The sequence below is a fragment of the Dermacentor andersoni genome, chromosome 9 (genome assembly GCF_023375885.2).
Source record: "Dermacentor andersoni chromosome 9, qqDerAnde1_hic_scaffold, whole genome shotgun sequence".
Classification (NCBI taxonomy): domain Eukaryota; kingdom Metazoa; phylum Arthropoda; class Arachnida; order Ixodida; family Ixodidae; genus Dermacentor; species Dermacentor andersoni.
Window position 1 is genome coordinate 52,405,603 of NC_092822.1, and position 17,092 is coordinate 52,422,694.

The 17,092-nt window shown below is 46.1% G+C and overlaps 1 protein-coding gene across 2 annotated transcripts in view; it reads right to left on the reverse strand.

Moving 5' to 3' along the window:
• The window catches only part of LOC126528033 (serine/threonine-protein kinase ICK), a 60,226-nt gene extending 44,804 nt beyond the window's left edge, over nt 1-15,422 (reverse strand). For both annotated transcript variants that reach the window (XM_050175882.2, XM_050175883.2), the window contains exon 1: nt 15,131-15,422. In XM_050175882.2, coding sequence (XP_050031839.2) covers nt 15,131-15,273 — 143 coding nt within the window. In that variant the 5' untranslated portion in view covers nt 15,274-15,422. The remainder of the gene's footprint in view (nt 1-15,130) is intronic.
• Nucleotides 15,423-17,092: the final 1,670 nt, after the last annotated feature.

A 17,092-nucleotide genomic window follows, 5' to 3' on the forward strand; every position in this document is an offset into this window, starting at 1 on the left:
CAGCGCTGGCAAAATTACTCCTTTCAAGGCAACGAGACGCATGGCACCCTCTGTCGGTGGTCTTCCGCTCGGTGAAGCACAAATTTAAAAAAAAAATTAAATTATGGGGTTTTACGTGCCAAAACCACTTTCTGATTATGAGGCACGCCGTAGTGGAGGACTCCAGAAATTTCGACCACCTGGGGATCTTTAACGTGCACCTAAATCTAAGTACCACGGGTGTTTTCGCATTTCGCCGCCATCGAAATGCGGCCGCCATGGCCGGGATTCGATCCCGCGACCTCATGTTCGGCAGCCCAACACCATAGCCACTGAGCAACCACGGCGGGTATTGCACAAATGAATGAGCATCGGAGGTCGGAAAAAAAAAGAAAAGAAAATAATCTCCTTCAAAAATGTACTTATCAATCAGGCTTTGATCGACATATGAAGATGATGCAGTTGGGAATATCTGTGGCATATTTCAGCTATGCGGCAATAAAGCTATAGGGCGTCCCGCAATTCACGCAAGTAATTTTGATAGAAGACACAGGCCTATGATTAAAAACTGGTAATTTTTAAATCGTTCATAAAGTACAAGCTTACGTATGGAATAGCGTAACGGGTAAATGGCCTCCACGGCTTTGTTTGTACATACGCACTCTTTTGTTGAAATTTTCCATGACCGTTTTGCGTAAGTTCGTTCATAACGAGCTCAATTTCCTCCATAAAGGCGTGGGTGGTCGTGGGCTTCGCATAAAACTTGGACTTCAAACAACCCCAAGGAAAAAAGTCAAATGGCGGTAAATAGCATGATCTTGGCTGCCAATTCTGATCACCAAAACGGGAAATCTGCAAAACCTTCCTTACATTAAAAATATTGCTCAACAACAAGAATGAGTTGTTGTTTCGTATAGCGTTCCATTTTAAGAACCCTGACCTGTCAGCTGTCACGCTGTCTTCCTTTTTTTTTCATTGGCGACACTTTAGCGCCAAAATGACGCAAAATTCAAGCCTTGCGTGAATTTGGGACACCCCATACAAGTTCCTGGGCAGTTCGATTACCTCATTGGGTCATGCACTCAAACTGCAGGAACCAATAGAATTTCATTGCAACATAGCTGAAATTTGACGAAGAGATTCCCAACTAGGTGATTTTCTTATATCAATGAAATCGCAATTGATAGCTATACGTATCTCTACATAAAATACGGGATACAGGATTTTATCAATAGAGCCACATAAATGATATATAAAAGACGGACACATGAAGAAAACATAAAAGCAGTGGCCAAACTTCAATGTCCAGGACACACGAAGTATGGCAACGTAAATGATACGTAAATGACACACACATGAAAGAAACATAAACGCAATGGCCATTGTGAAACATCTAGGATGCGCAAAGTACGGTAACTTAAAGGATAAATAAATGAGACAGATGAAGGAAACATAAAAGCAGCGGCCAAATTTCAACATCTGGTATATACAAAGTGTGGTAACATAAAGGATGCATAAAGGTCGGATACACGAAGGAAACATAAAAGCAGTGGCCAAATTTCAAAGTCCAGGACACAAAAAGTATGGCAACGTAAAGGATACCTAAAGGACACACACATGAAGGAAACATAAACGCAGTGGCCATTGTTCAACATCTAGGATGCACAAAGTATTGTAACGTAATGGATAAATAAATGAGAGACCGATGAAGGAAACATGAAATCAGTTACCAACTTTTAACATATAGGTACACAAAGTACGGTATATCGTAAAGGATACATAAACGACGGACACATGAAGGAAAAATAGAAGCAGCGGCCAAATTTCGACATCTAGGATACACCAATTGGTGTAACGTAAATGATACATAAAGGACGGACACGCGTAGGAAACATAAAAGCTGTGCCAAATTTCCAACATCTAGGATACAAAAAGTACGGTAACATAAATGATACATAAAGGACGGGCACATGAAGGGGACACAAAAGCACTCGCGAAATTTCAACATCTAGGATACATAAAGTACGGTAACGCAAAGAATACATAAAGGACGGACACATGAAGGAAACATAAAAGCAGTGGCCGAATTTGAACGTGTAGGAAACATAAAAGGATGTTTACGCGTGCGACCTCCAGGAAACATAGAGTAAACGTAAAGAACATAAGCGTTTTCATATGGGACGTTTTGTGGATAGGCAGATTTTTTTTTTTTTTTTTTTTATCTCCGATTCCCAGCTCACTTGGACAGCGTCGAGTGGAGGCCCACTTAGAGAAAGATGGAGCCATGCGTCTCGGGCGCCTCATTGCCCGAGTCTTTTGCCATGTATACTCCTAATGTATATCCGTATTCAGAGACGAAAGCCTAATGTACGATCATGTCCGCAGGAGCGGAAAGGCTTGTCATATCGAATAGGTTCGCAGGTTTCGGGTCGGCCCTGCCTCCGCGTACATGCACAGCCTTGAAGAACGAGTCACCAAATGAATCGGCAATATAAAACTAATTCACCTTTTCGCCTTGGTATCGCGCAAAAACGAACATATGCCGCTTTAATAACGAGTGACCAACGTTCCGATAAGTTTAATCTCAAAGTCAATCGATTAAACGACGAGGATTGATATGATGTTCGGCAAAGAACAAACGCAACAAAATCTGTGTTGATCTTGCGATCTAGGTTGCCTTCGCGTCGACAGCCACACACAGTGGCACCGACAGGTACGAGGTAACATCCAATTGCTCAATGTTATTTTGACTCCTATAGACGCACATCGATGCATATTTATAAACGCGATGCCAGAACAGGTGAAACGGCTGTTCGCCACATGGCAGACCAGGACCACGCTGTGGGTCGTTGGCGGGCTGGGGCGTGCCGTGCAAACGGCTTTCTTGAAATCTGCCGGCAAGAACAAATTGTCCCCCCCCCCCTCTGAGTATTTGCGCTTCGCTTCCGGAACAACAAACGCGGCTCGAGATCGAAGTCGTCCTTTCTTTCATTCGACACGGAATCAACAAGGCCGTAAGAGATCCGGTAAACGACGTATACCCACATGGCCCACATTTGAAAAGCCCTTAAGCGATGACCACGCGCCCGCGTACGCAAGCGCCGGCAACATCCCGACGCTCAGGATACACGCGCACTCGCGTGACGTCACCGTGCTACGGCGACGAGCGCAGTCGAAGAAAGCATGGCGCGGCTTTTTGAGAGAAAGAAAAACAAAAACGGCGAAGAGGAAGCAAGCACGAAGAAACAGAACGCGCGACGTAGCGAGAGAGAGAGAGAGTAAGCCACGCGGCACGTGAGACGTTGACGACATTCGTCGGTGCCAAGGACAGCTCCCGGCCATGCCAGGATCTCCGCGTAGCTGTGTGCGGCCTGGCGGACGAGCGCAAGCAAGCAAGCAAGCACACACACACACACTAACAAACACACAAACACACGCACAAACACACAGGCACACATGCTTCGCTAGACGGCAAACACCCCGTTGCGGGCTTACTGCCACGGGATTCCGGTTCCAACAGGAATCAGCCGAGCGTCGGTGGCGGTGGTAATGGTATGAGAGCGCTGGCTGTCTCCGTGATGCACTGCGTATATGTGCTTTGTGTGACCTTTTGTCATAAAGCGTCACCAATAAGAAGCGCGAAATCAGTTCGGGGTCTAAAAGGAACAGTGAATCACTTAGGATTGGAAATGCGGCCATTCAACACCCGTAGGTTAGGCTGAAAAAAAAAAAAAAGAACGTTCTTGAAAGTGGGGAAATTTGAAGGCTAAACTTTCCTCTTGAAATTACGCGCTCGTTCTTCAGTGCTTATGACGTCACAGTCATAACGTCACAGCCATGACGTCACAGCCATGACGCAGTTTTGCTGTCACTTCTTGCAATAAAAATGAAGTAAAAATGCAGGGAGTTAGAGTATTTTGGTCTCTGTGTACAGTGCGGTGTGATCCTGATTTTATAAACACGCTCTAATAGTACCGCCAAGCAGACGATGCCGAATCCACGACTTCACACGGCACTAGTGCCGGAAACTCCGGGTCACCCGCTGTTAAGTTTTACGGCGAAGCTGACAGCGCGATGAGATGCGTTCGAAAACGTTATATGCATATTTCCCGGTGTCCTGGGATAACAGAACCGTTCACCGAGTTTCTCTTTGAGGGAACGCTAGCAGTGCCGTACAGCCAAATTACGAGGAGTAAAGAAAGGAAGAAGGCAGGGATGTTAACCAGAAATGCGTGTCGTTGGCCACCATACACTGGGGGTGGGGAAAGGGAGAAAAGACGCGGCGAGTTCGCGCACGACCGCGCAGGGCCCCACCAAGTCAAATACGTTCACACAGGCCAGTCGCCCTCAAGAAAGACAAAAAGTGCCTTCACAGCCTTGCGGGCAGACGAGCGATGGGGACGGTCTTCGAGCAGCGAATGCACGGACAACGGCCGATCGTCCAGTCGTCGCAACGCAATAGATAGTGTTCGTCCTTGCGACTGAAATCGACGACAGTGACACAGTAGATCTTCGATGTTCTCTTCGATGCCGCAGACGTCGCATGCAGCACTAATCAGTCCAATCAAAGTAGCGCACGCCTTCGTGAAAGCCACTCCCAGCCAGAGCTGGCATACATAGGAGCGATGCGCCTCACGTGGGTGAAGCCCGCATGGAGGTCGGAGCTAGAGCGAAGTTCGTGTAACCTGGTGCACCTTATATTTGGCATGTTCGACTCTGTTAAAGAGAGCGTGAGTGCCAGGTGGTGAAGCTGACTTGCAGCGTCTGTCCTGGAAAGAGGAATGTGAACGCTGTGTTCTCGATGTGTGACTGTCGGGCAGCTTTGTCTGCGTGACCATTTCCACTGGACTCGCAATGGCCAGGAAAGCCAGTGGAAAATAATTTCGAGGTTGTTCCTGTTACACGAGGACTACAGTATATAGCTACGTATCTATCTATACTGACGCATCGACTACATCGACCAGCTCTGGCGGCGCTGTATTTGTACCGACAAGAGGAGTGATTCTGCGATTCAACACGTCACATGTCACGACGTCTACGGTTGTAGAATTCTCGGCTCTGCGCAGAACACTTCAATTTATAGACGCAGAGGGTCCTGGTATATGAGCCGTGTTTACCGACTCGAAACTGGCTTTACACTGTGTGTAGTCAGTTCTCCGGCGTGGAGCTTACGAACAGCTAACGTACGAAATTATCAAACTTCAACACGACGTCAGCAAAAAAGTTACAAAGTTTGTGGGTTAATTAGTGGTTAACCGAAAATGGCTAAATCCTCGTTTCCTGTCTGTTTAGAAACGTTATATGAAAAGCTCACGAAATTTCCCCGCTACCATGTGAAAACAAAAGGTGTCAGCAGCGTTATATGCGGCGAGAACGGCAGTCAGGTTAAGGGTGATGTGAACAGAAATTTGAACTGTGTACACGTAACTTGTGTGCTCTGAAAATAATTACTGAATACTATAGATTTATCGCTACTTTGACGCAATACGGCCCCCGTAGTTGATTTTCACGTACGGTCTTGTCGGTGAACTAAACGACGAAACGTTGTTGTTACTACCGGATGCTTCTACGAAAAGTTTTAAGTAACATATAAAAATAGCGTTTTAGAAATAAATGGCCCGGTTACATTGAATACATGCTATCTGCCGTGGCAACCATGGGGTCGTGGGTGATACGTGGCACGTAGTCACTACAGCCAGTGACAAAATTACAAACTCCACCCACAAAAAATTTGGAGGACGCTTAAGCTTCGCCGTTATGGGTGGGACGCGATAGCATTCAAAGACCCCTGACTGGTTTCATGCTTCCCGGCAACCGCAGCTTATGTAACCGTAACGTTTACCTGGAAGCGCTGGCGGCGAACGCTATGCTCGAAGGCCAGCTTTCATGTAGAGACGCGGCCTCTTGCGTAGGTCGATCTCCTGTTATCGTTTTGCACTTTTAATATTTATGTCTGAGAAGAGTTAACATAATAAATATGCGCTGTCGGTGTTTTTTTCCATTACTTGAGTTTGCGGGCTGCCGTTCTCAAGATTCCGAGGAATAACTTTGTAAAGAATGAAAGACAAGGTGTGGGCAACATTGGTGGTAGAGAAGTGGTTGGGTATTAAAATGCAGTGTACATATCCTTCACCTCTGGAAGAGAGCCGAGCCAGCCGGAGCTTGTAATTGTTTGCAATTATTAGGTTGCCATCGACTATAATAAAAAAATTCAATTATTTTCCTTTAGACTTCCGATTTCAGGGGGTTCTTTGTAATTGGAAAATCGAAGCCGGCGCTCTATATAGGTCATATCAACGTTTGCACATGAAAAAAGATTTCGATTACCCGCGGATCTGTGGCACGACGAATTTTGACAATCACACCTCGTGAAATCGATATTGGGAGGCTGCAGCGTGCGCGTAACCGCGACCCCTCGAGGCTTCTGCTTTGCAAGTGGGGCATGTCGTACACTTACCGCAGTGGCCAAGGCGGGGGAAGGAAGGAGGGAAACATGGTGAACTGAGCAAGTTGGTAAGTGTTCGTCGTTAACTATTCAGTGCGAAAATTACACAACGACTAAAGGGAGAAGAGCATGACGAGAGTGCTGACCATATCAACTGAACGTTTATGTTGTTACGTAGGAAGACGCAGTCGAAAAGCTATATACAAGTATATTTACAAGGGAATACGCCGCACTTGGCCAAGAGGCAACAGCCCGCGCTAGCCTCCAGTCGTCGTCGTCGTCTTCTCACCGCTCGCCTCTTCGCTATTGGAAATACTGTTCCGTAGCAATATTGAAGGATAGGCTTAAGGAAAACAAAAATAAACAATAAAAAATATGCGCACTTGTATTGGGCACAAGATTTCGCCAGCTATGCCTTTTCACTGAAATTGCTTCTGCGTAATACAAGTGGGCATATTTTTTTATTTTTGTTTTCTTTAACAGTGATTTTTTTTTTCTCTTCAAAATACACGTTCACTTGATAGCCGGCGCTTCAGTCGTGCGCTTCTACCTTTAGTTCTTGCGTGATTCTTGTGCTGAAAGGTTGACGAAGGCGGGGAAGTATTGAAACGGTATCCCCAAAGGAGAGGGAGTCGCCGTGACTGGGTGGAGCAAGCGCTGACGTCACCGCAACCGCCGCGGTTGCCTAGCGGCTATGGCATATTGCGCTGCTCAGCTCGTGGTCGCGGGTTCGAACCCGACCGCTGCGGCCGCGCATATCTATGCGGGACGAAACTTAAAAAAAAAAGAAAAAGAAAGCCAACGCGTATTTGCATCTAGGTAGCCGTTAAAGAACCCATTCCTATGGGCGGGCAGCGCAACCCGGACGAAGGACAAAAGGAAGTGAACGATACGAGCGCAGACTAACAACCGGTTTATTCTTTTTTTCAAACAAGTGCTGCCCACCCCTAGGAATATGTTCAGTCGCCAAATCGTCCATCTTGCTGTGTTAATTCAAGGGTGGCCAAAATTAATCTGGAGTCCTCCCACCACGGCACGTCTTGTAATCAGATCTCGTCGTTATGCATGGCCCGTATAACCCGAAACTATATTTTAAAATAATATTCTGACGTCAGCACCCGGGCCACTGAGAAAAGTTTGCAGAGGGTACCCGCCTTAGTGGAGAGAGGTAAGGTGATAGAGTGCGCCGGAGAGGGCAAGTAGCGCGACCAAGCAGATACCCGACGATGAACTATCATCATCATCGTCGCCATTATCATCATTACGTTTTTGTGTCGACCGCAAAGTCACCGCCCTCTGGCGGAGATCCCCAATTGCCTGTGCATCTCGTCACTCGACTGCAAACTCTGATTTTGGATTGTTTCTGGCATTTATTGTGTTACGTGTTTCACAATCATACAGCCTGCCGGTATATGTGATTTCGTTGGTTAATGCAACCGCCACTTCCCGCCCCCTCTCCTCGAGCAGTAATAATGCTGCAGCAGAGCAGGTAATACGTAAGTAAATGAGGTCTAAATAAGCATAGATGTCGCAGGGATATTACGTAAATAATAAGACTGATGACATCATCGAACTCCGATCAGAAGAGGGAAACGACGACAGTAACTGACAATGAGCAGTAACAGTGAATAACGGCAGTGAAAGTAACTGACAGTAACGGTAGGATGACAAAGGCTAGAAAAATATGAATAAACCGAAAGGATAAAAAGAAAACTGGCACTATCGCCCGTAGGTTGAAGCATTGACAGTGCGATATCGAGGTGTAACGTTGTGCTTGCACTCCTCAGACGGTGTTCTAACTACACGCGAGCACGACACGTTGAAGCGGCGCAGCGCGCAAGTCCTGCTGCTCGACAGGAACAGCACCCTAGCAGCTACCAGGCGTCTCAAAACGCTGGCGTAATGAGGAGCAAGCTGGTAGTGTTGCAGACGTCGCACATCGACGGTACACGAGATGAGACCGACGGGAAACTAACGGCGTTTGTGGGCGCCCAATGAGAAGATTAAATGGATTTAGCTTGACGTTTACTATTAGTTCTGCTCAGATCGGTGTATGCATCACCGTGGGCGATGCACATAACCGCTTGGAAGGAACGCTGCTATGTGTTTGCGCCCCACCAATATAATACCAACAGCGGAAGCCAGAACGCTGCCATCGCTCTGACAAAGCCGACTAAGCCGAACGGGGCGGGCGGTGCACCCACTTGGCTTCAGTCGTTCTTTTTTTCTTTTTTTTTTGGAGCCAAGCGCATGCGCCTCCGTATCTGGGGACCTACTAACTAATTCGCGCGCAGGTTGCGCATGCGCCATCAGTATCTGTACAGCACGGCAGCGGCACCGACGGCTCGAAGGCGCCTCCGGTGTCAGTTAAATTGCGATCGCAATAAACGTGAAATCTTGTTGACTTCACGACGATTCGAGCCAATGTAATGAAGGGGGCATTGTGGTGCGATACATCTGCTAGATAAATGCGCCTGACTGCACATATATTTTTCTCCGTTTTTGTTTTTGTAAATGTTACATTAAAAGACCCGTTCCAAAGACAAAATTTTTTCATAAATCTTTCTAGTTTTTCTGAAACTTGCTACGTTCACAAGATAATTGCTTTAGAATATCAGATATCGCCAGAATAATATTGCAGGTTCTTTAATGTGGCGTACACGAGGGATTATTCAAACCGTGGCTCCGTTGACATTTGCCTCTTGTTGGCTTGGTTTGTGCCGTTTCTGCGCACGGTAGTGAGAGCGGTGTTGTGAAAGTTACAGCCTACGCCGATGGCATCATGTTGTATCAGGGATGAGGATAGCTACATACACAGGGCGACCTTTCATCGAACCATTTATGCGCTCGGTACTGAAAGACCCTTACGTGTGCGGTCTCCAACTGCCTGGTTGCGGTGTTGTTAAGGTGACAGCCTTCACTGATGACATCGCAATGTGTCAGGAATGAGAGTAGCTACCTCTACACAGGGTGACCTTTCATGTTTAAGGTTCCAGTCACTTTTGTGCCTCAATGCATGAAACGACGTTTTGTTAAGAAAGTAACTGGGACGCCAATGCATTTCTGCGCAAAGTTCAGGAATTAATATGTAGAAACTGGTGTCATACTGATAATTCGTTCCAAGCGGATCCGCCTTGCGAACTCAAGGGCTAGAATTTGTAATTTGCAATATCGGCCATAAGGTAATTAGTAAGAACCTTAATTGGTGAATCGGTGTTAATTAGTCGATTATGCATTCCAATTTTTTGTGCAGGTAATGTCCGCCTCTTCGAGCACACCAGCTCATCAATTAGAATTGTGTTACCTACCGCAGACAACCTTTACAAATTTCTGAAAGTCTTCGCTGAAACACCGCGTGTGTGTATATATATATATATATATATATATATATATATATATATATATATATATATATACATATATATACATACATATATATATATATATATATATATATATATATATATATATATATATATATATATATATATATATATATATATATATATAAAAGCTAGACAACAGAGAGACAGAAAAGAAATGATGAAGAAGCAGCGTGAGAGGAAAAAAATCAGGGAAAGATTCCTTAGCTGCTTAACGGAAGTTTCCGTACACATCGGAATTCGTTATTGTAACTGAAAAAGAAAAGAAGAAGTAATTTATGGATATTTCACCTTTCACCAGTTCTTTCGCGTCGTTAAGTTTCCAAGTAGTCACGGTGCAGCATCCATATAGAGGCCCAATGCTTGTCAGAAGCGTTGAGCGCTACTGTGATATAATCTACTCATCAGTATCGTTGATTAGAGCAAGGTATACCGGAGTAATTACTCATGACGATAGTGTCCCAGTTTTTTGCTCCTTGGTGTCCTTAAGAAGGTGCACGAAACATGCATGAAAGCGTAACGCACTCATTTCAACAAGCTGCATTCTTTCGATGGAATATTTCTCGGCGCTCCCAGTTGGATATTGTAGGACAAGCCGTGACATTTATGGCGGACTTGCTTCGTGGCAGTTCTCCGCATGATGTAACGAATGCATGTGGTCAACTTGATTCCCTAGGCAACGTACGCCACGAACTTTCATTAAATTATTTCGTTTATTATAGAATAAATATCCCCCCCCCCCCCCACCACTTTTATATAATGCCCTGAGATGAGGGTGTTATATCCTCCTGGGACCCGAATACAGGTATGGGACCGAGTCACGTTTAAAGCTTCTTTTTATTGACGACTGGTATGTTACGAATGTGAAAGTTACTTTTTATTTTTAATTAAAGCACCAGGGTTAGATGCCACAAGCTGAATATCCATGTACAAGGAAGAAATAACCGTCTCCTCATGTTTTCTAAGGGAAAAGCTACATTTCGCTGCCTAAACACAGATATGAAGATGGAACTACGTGCAGTACATCGCCATCTTGCTGCTGCATACTGGAGTTTGATGCAGTCTCAACGAAATCGAAAAACACTTCAAGGTTGCTTTCCGTCGTCTGTAACAACACGGAGCTCTATATCAAATAAGTGTAAAATTTCTCGACAGCGGATAACAGGAATATGGGTAAATCATATCTCTACAGTTCCAGGCGCTCGGGAGTTCATATCCAGGATGAGTATTTCGAGTAATCTCTTCTGAGTCAATTTAAGAAAAATATATGCTGTATATATTGTAGGCAATGCACACTACACTGGATAAGGGGTTTTGAGAGGATATATAACCATAGCGGGGGAAGTGGGACAGAAATCAGTACAACTTATCTCACAAAGATACACAATTAAACACTTAGTAGCACTAGATATCACACGATAGAAGACAAAACAAAAGAATTTTAAATTAGTGATTAAAGATGTGAGGAGCAACTTGTAATTTAACCTAGTACGAACAATATGGTTCGACCACAAAATGGTTTGCGCCGTAGAAAATAAAAACACTGTATGAGAAAGGCACCGAGAAAAGCACTTGTGAATAAAGAAAGAAAGCACTGATTGTCATATATTGAGACATGGAAAACGTTATAAAAATAAACATCGCCTACACCAGAATAAATGCGACACCAAAAGCCTGCGCTGGAGCCTTGATAAAAAAAAGAACTTACAAGAAACGTTACAGCGAAAACTACATCAAATGAAGAGAGGAAAACGAGCTCAGACTGCGATATGCTTTCTCACATGCACGCACAAGCAGGCGGGAGCCTGGTCCTGCCAGTGCCCAAAATTCGGATAATTGGACTATGAGTGTAACAGAACACGCACAATCACGAAGTGATTAGTACAGTTCAGACGACAACCAGGCAGCTAAATAACCTCCTCGGGAGGGTGTCGAATGAGCGGCATGGTGAAAAAAAAGAAAGAAGCACAACAACTAATACAGGCCTGTCAAATCAGCAGGATTGCTTAAGTGTGCCCATACCTGCACCTTAGGAAAGCTGACCTGGACAAGATCAACAGCGTCAGCCGCACAGTCTATAAACAGGCCCTTGGACTGCCAAAATAGACCAACAGCGATTGGCTGCTAGCTCTTGGTATTCACAATACGGCAGAGGAAATTACTGAAGCCCAGAAATGGTCACAGATGATCAGACTATCCGGAACTGCCGCAGGACGGGAAATACTCTGCGCCCTAGGGTACAATCTCGTTTTGGCCATCCCACGTCGCTGCTGAATTCCTCATAACACCCGCGCCGAAAATTACTGCCACTCCTCTCCCCGTAAACACGGGAAAGGACAACACGGATCGACATAAAGCCAGGGTGGACTCTCTCTATCGAGGTCTTAAAAACAAACTGTCCATCTACGTGGACGCCGCTTGCGCGGGCAATGACCGTTGCTCAATCACTGCTGTTGACGGCTGCGGTCGGACCATTAGCTCCGTCACGGTCAACACGTCCTCTATTGTGGAGGCGGAAGAGGCCGCGATTGCCGTGGTCGCGTCCCTACCTGATGTTAAATTCGTTGTGTCAGGCTCAGAAGCTACTCTATTGGGGCAATCGGTCCCATTGCAAGCAGACTTCTCAAGCCTCCGCGGACACTATCCGTCTAATGTGGGTGCCAGCTGATGCTGAAGCATCTAAACTAGCCACCCGAGCAGCAGATAACTGGGAGGTGAGATCGCTCCACCCGGATGGCCGGCTTGAACCCATCCTCACATATCGCGAATTAACTCAAGTTTACAATGATTCGCGCAGAGCGTATCCGTTCTCGAGCACTATTCTCTTCCGGTAGCAGGCCACGACTATACGGCGGGTACAGACTCGATCCGTGCTAAGCTCCAAAAGGTTGGCTGAAATTTCTAAGCAAGAGTTTAAACCTAACTGCAGGCCCAGATCACATATTTTGGGGGCGCCCATCAAACCCCCGCCCAACAAGAACGATTCTTCGGCAAGCTCTCACGCTCGAGGCCTGGGAGCGTGCGATCAAGACTGATGACCCAAAATGCCAAGTCATACTGGCAGAGTGGGCTAACCGCGTTGCGACCACATGGCCTCCATGCTAGCTTCTCTGACAGGGTCTCAATAACTAATACGCCTGTAATCAAGTTTACTTTTCTCTCTCCTTCTCTCTCAAATGAAGAGAGAATGACTCAATGGCTCATACCCATCTTGGCCACGAGAGGCCACCAAAATGTGCTGTGTCTACTGGCCAATAATATTAAGCGCCCGGTAGGACACGGAGGGCTCGTGACTTGCACGCGTCCACAACAGTAAGTCAAGGCGTAAAATATGCACGTTATTACATTCTACTTCTCTTGCTTCGCTGTGAAAAGTACAGAGGTTATGCGGCTTAAAGAAATGCAGCCCGAAATATCATACCAACTGCATCTGTATTTCAAGCAATCGATCACCGCACAGAGCACTGCAGCCTTACGAGTGAGCTCGTCGGGTCAGTCAACGTTGGCGGGTCGAAAGACCGGCGTCCCCGTTGCTCCGGTTTAAAACGGACGCGCATCGATCGTACCAGCATAAACTGGCGCGCAACGATTTCGTCTATCGCGTCAGAAGCTGTCGCTCCGCCTTCGGAAACGCCAGAAGCACATCGCTAGAGTTTGCTGGCGAGCTGTGGCGCTTCGCCTCAAGAAACTCCATCTCTGAAGTTTCCTGGCGAGTACCGCAACGAATGTTCGCTTGTAGCGTGGAGTCATTAGAGTGACTCCGTTGACACGAACAGGCCGTATACGAACACTCCTAACGGCCTCAGCAACGAATGCTCCAGGGAAAAAAAAGAAAAAAAAAGAAAAAAAGAGACAGAGAGAGAGAGAGAGAGAGAGCAATCACTGACAGTTTCAGGAAGGAAACGATCAATTTAGCTAGCACGTGCACAACGCTGTCGCCACCGCGCAAGTGCATCTGCGGTAGCACAACAAACCGGAAGATATCTTCGAGCGCTTCTGCGCGGAATGTGTGGAAGATAAAAAGTCATGCGCCCTCGGTCACGATTTTCACGGTTAACGCGTCACTCCGCCGGCCACATGTCTCGTGTAACTGTGACAGTGACGCTTGGCGCGGCGGCAGCGACACAGCGGGCGGCACAAGACGGAGCAGAACCACCGCCGAAACTGCGTGGCGACGAAACAGTGCACCGATAAACGATAAAAGCACACAGCCGCGTTAACGCAGAACCCCTAGAAACACGGTTGTTAGAAACAACGCGTGAGACAGGACAGAAAAGTTGCTCGATGCTCCGGAATCATTGTATTCGAGTGCGTTGAATTGAAGAGGATGGAAAAGGCCAGCGTAAGCAGCGTAAGCAGCGTAAGCTTAAACACGCTATGCCAAGAATTGAACATATGTTATGCGGCTTTCTGAGTATAAATACAGATATTGTTGGAGGTATGTGAAATTGAACGACATGTAGGAAAATCTGTTCAAACCTTTCCCCCACTATTTGTTTCATTGCTACTTCGTGATCCAAGATTCAATTATAGTGTTTAAGATAATCTTCAACTTAATAGTCGCGTCCAGAATGTTCAACGCCATGGGAATAATACGCGGTTGAAGAAACGGTAGCGACCGAACAGCCCCATAGAATGCCAAAACGCAGTGATCCCACCGGTATTTGTCTCATTGCCTAACAAATGCTACGAGCAGCAGTTAGTGCTTCAGATTGTTTTAAACTTGGTATTCACGTGCGATATACATGATAGACGCGGTAAAATGCGGTTAAAGAAAATGCAAGGACAGAGCAGGCCTATAGGACACTGAAGTACACAGCGATCACACCGGTGAAATAAGGCTGCATATTGCGCTGTTGAAACGATAACGACACCTTAAAGGGGTCACTCTCATTGTTTAGTTAGGGGCCGCGTAGTGACGATCGGGCCTTGGGTCTTATTTTTCTTTTTACCAAGTTTAGCCTCCTAAAACTTTCAAGAAAGCATAGCGCACTTATATAAGCCAGCCGCATACTCAGACCAGTTTTTTTTTTTTCTTTCCGACGAAATATTCCGGCTGCTTCGTATTGTGTTTCGCTTGAGTCCTAGCGCCGAGTTCCTTTCATTACCGTGAATCACCACGGTATCTGTATGACTGCCCAACTAATGCAACAAGGTTTAGTTAGCATTTCAGATTGTTTTCAACTGGACAATCTAGCGCGACATCGGCGATGCACTCGGTATGATACGGCTTAAGGAAGCGTAAGACAGCACAAGCCCGTAGGACGTCAATGTGTACAACGACGCTCTCGCGCGCGGTGCACACCCACGATGACTCACTCACCGCTTGATGGCCACTTTCTCCCCGGTGTCCAGCCGCTGTCCGAGCACCACGGATCCGTAGGTGCCGTCCCCGAGCGGACCCAGTGTCATGTAGCGGTTCATGGCCGCTACATCTCGGCTACGGCTGCTGTAGGAGGACCTCATGCAAACTCGGACATCGGCCACTGTGCCGAAGCCGCGGGTTGCCAGCGAGGACGGCCAGCAGGCATGCAGTGTTGACGAGCACGCGTTGCCGTGGCAACGCGATCGGCGAGCGCGGCTGGCGGTCACGCGGTCAGGGTGCCGTCGTCGATGCATGCTCGGCTGCATCGCGAAGGTGGCGCAGGCTATACGCGATCTCCAGTCGTTGCGGGATTCTCGGCACGTGTGGAAAGGCTCACTGCACGGGCCGGCTGGCAGTAAGAGCGGGTTTGTTTTGTCGCGCCTCCTGGCGCGTTTGCGGAGTGGAAGCGGAAATTGTTGCCTAACAAAGAAATGTTGTCCGTTCGTGACGTTTCGCGCAGCAGACCGCGAAGGCTAGCGCGTAATAAAAAAAAATAAAAAAAAATAGAGACATGCTTTTTTCAGCCAGGCTTAGGGTTTCACGAACTGCAAGCAAAATGGACTTCTGGTTGCGGAAGTGCCTCGTTCCGGCATGCCTCGTGTGACCTTCGACCTTTTTTTACGCCTTGGTATTGCTTTGTATTGTTCGCACGTTTGACTGTATGAAAAATTTGATTGTTTTGTGTGTGTGTGCTCAGGTTTCCCACAGGATCTCCATGGAAACATAATAAAGAAAGTTTATATCACCTCTGGGGCGCATCTTCACCGTTTCTGGACGATGCAAAGAAAAAAGAATGCAGCTTGTTGAGACTCCAGAGTCATTTGCTGCGAAAGCATTCATGCATTCCTACCACTACCTCCCCTTTCCGTCCGGCATTTTCACCGATGGCGTTCCCTTTGTCTTCGTTACAAGGAGTTTGAATTATTACTCATTTTGTGCGTTTATATACCCGGCGTTCCACGTAATTTGAGCGAAACATTAAAAGTATACAAATACGACGTAGCTGGACAGAACCAAGGTAATGTTGTTTGCTGTCGCTTGGGGATACTCAGATTATTTTTTAGATTATTCCGCTGAATTAGATCACTAGTATGTATTAATGAATCAACTTCTAAATTATTATAATTAAAGTAAAAGTGTTAACGAGAAAATCGTAGAGCAACGCGAGAAACTCCCGATACAGTTTTCTGTTGCTCGATACATGCTGCATAAAAGCGTTTTTCCGAGCTTGAAAGAAGCTCGCGAATACCAGCATAAGTGCCGCGCGACTGGCTGCTCGAGGCACTTTGCATGCATTCGCGGGTTTCTTTCCCGCTCGGCTGGATGGATGGATGCAAAACTTGAATGAAGGTCCTGAGGTACGCGACTCAGCGCTTTTATGCAGCACGTATCGAGCAACAGAAAATTGGAAGGTTTTCATGTTGCTCTGCAATTTTTTCAGTGGCACTTTTCATCTAACTATAATATTTGAGAAGTTGGTCAATTAATTAAGAATAATTATCAAATTAGGCGGATTGCAAGAAATAATCTGAGTATCCCCAAACGACGGCAAACAACGTTACATCGGTTCTGTCCAGCTGCGTGGCATGTGCATATTTTTGATGTTTGGCTCAAGTTACGTGGGACACCCTGCGTACAGTGCGTTGAAATGATCGCACAATATTGCTTCCACATTAGTTATGGCACGTTAAACTTAATAATTATTAATTATTAATTATTATTATTATTATTAACGTTAAACTTCAATGAGCTACCGCCTGACGCCAAACGGCAACGGAGAGTAACATACGTACAATACATTGCAATCATTCGTGACATGACCTTATTTATTACTTTATACCTCCCGTGGCATGACATACCTTGTCTTCGCTTCTCTCTAAAAAAAAAAAAAAAAAAAAAAGAGGAAGAAAAAGAAAGAAA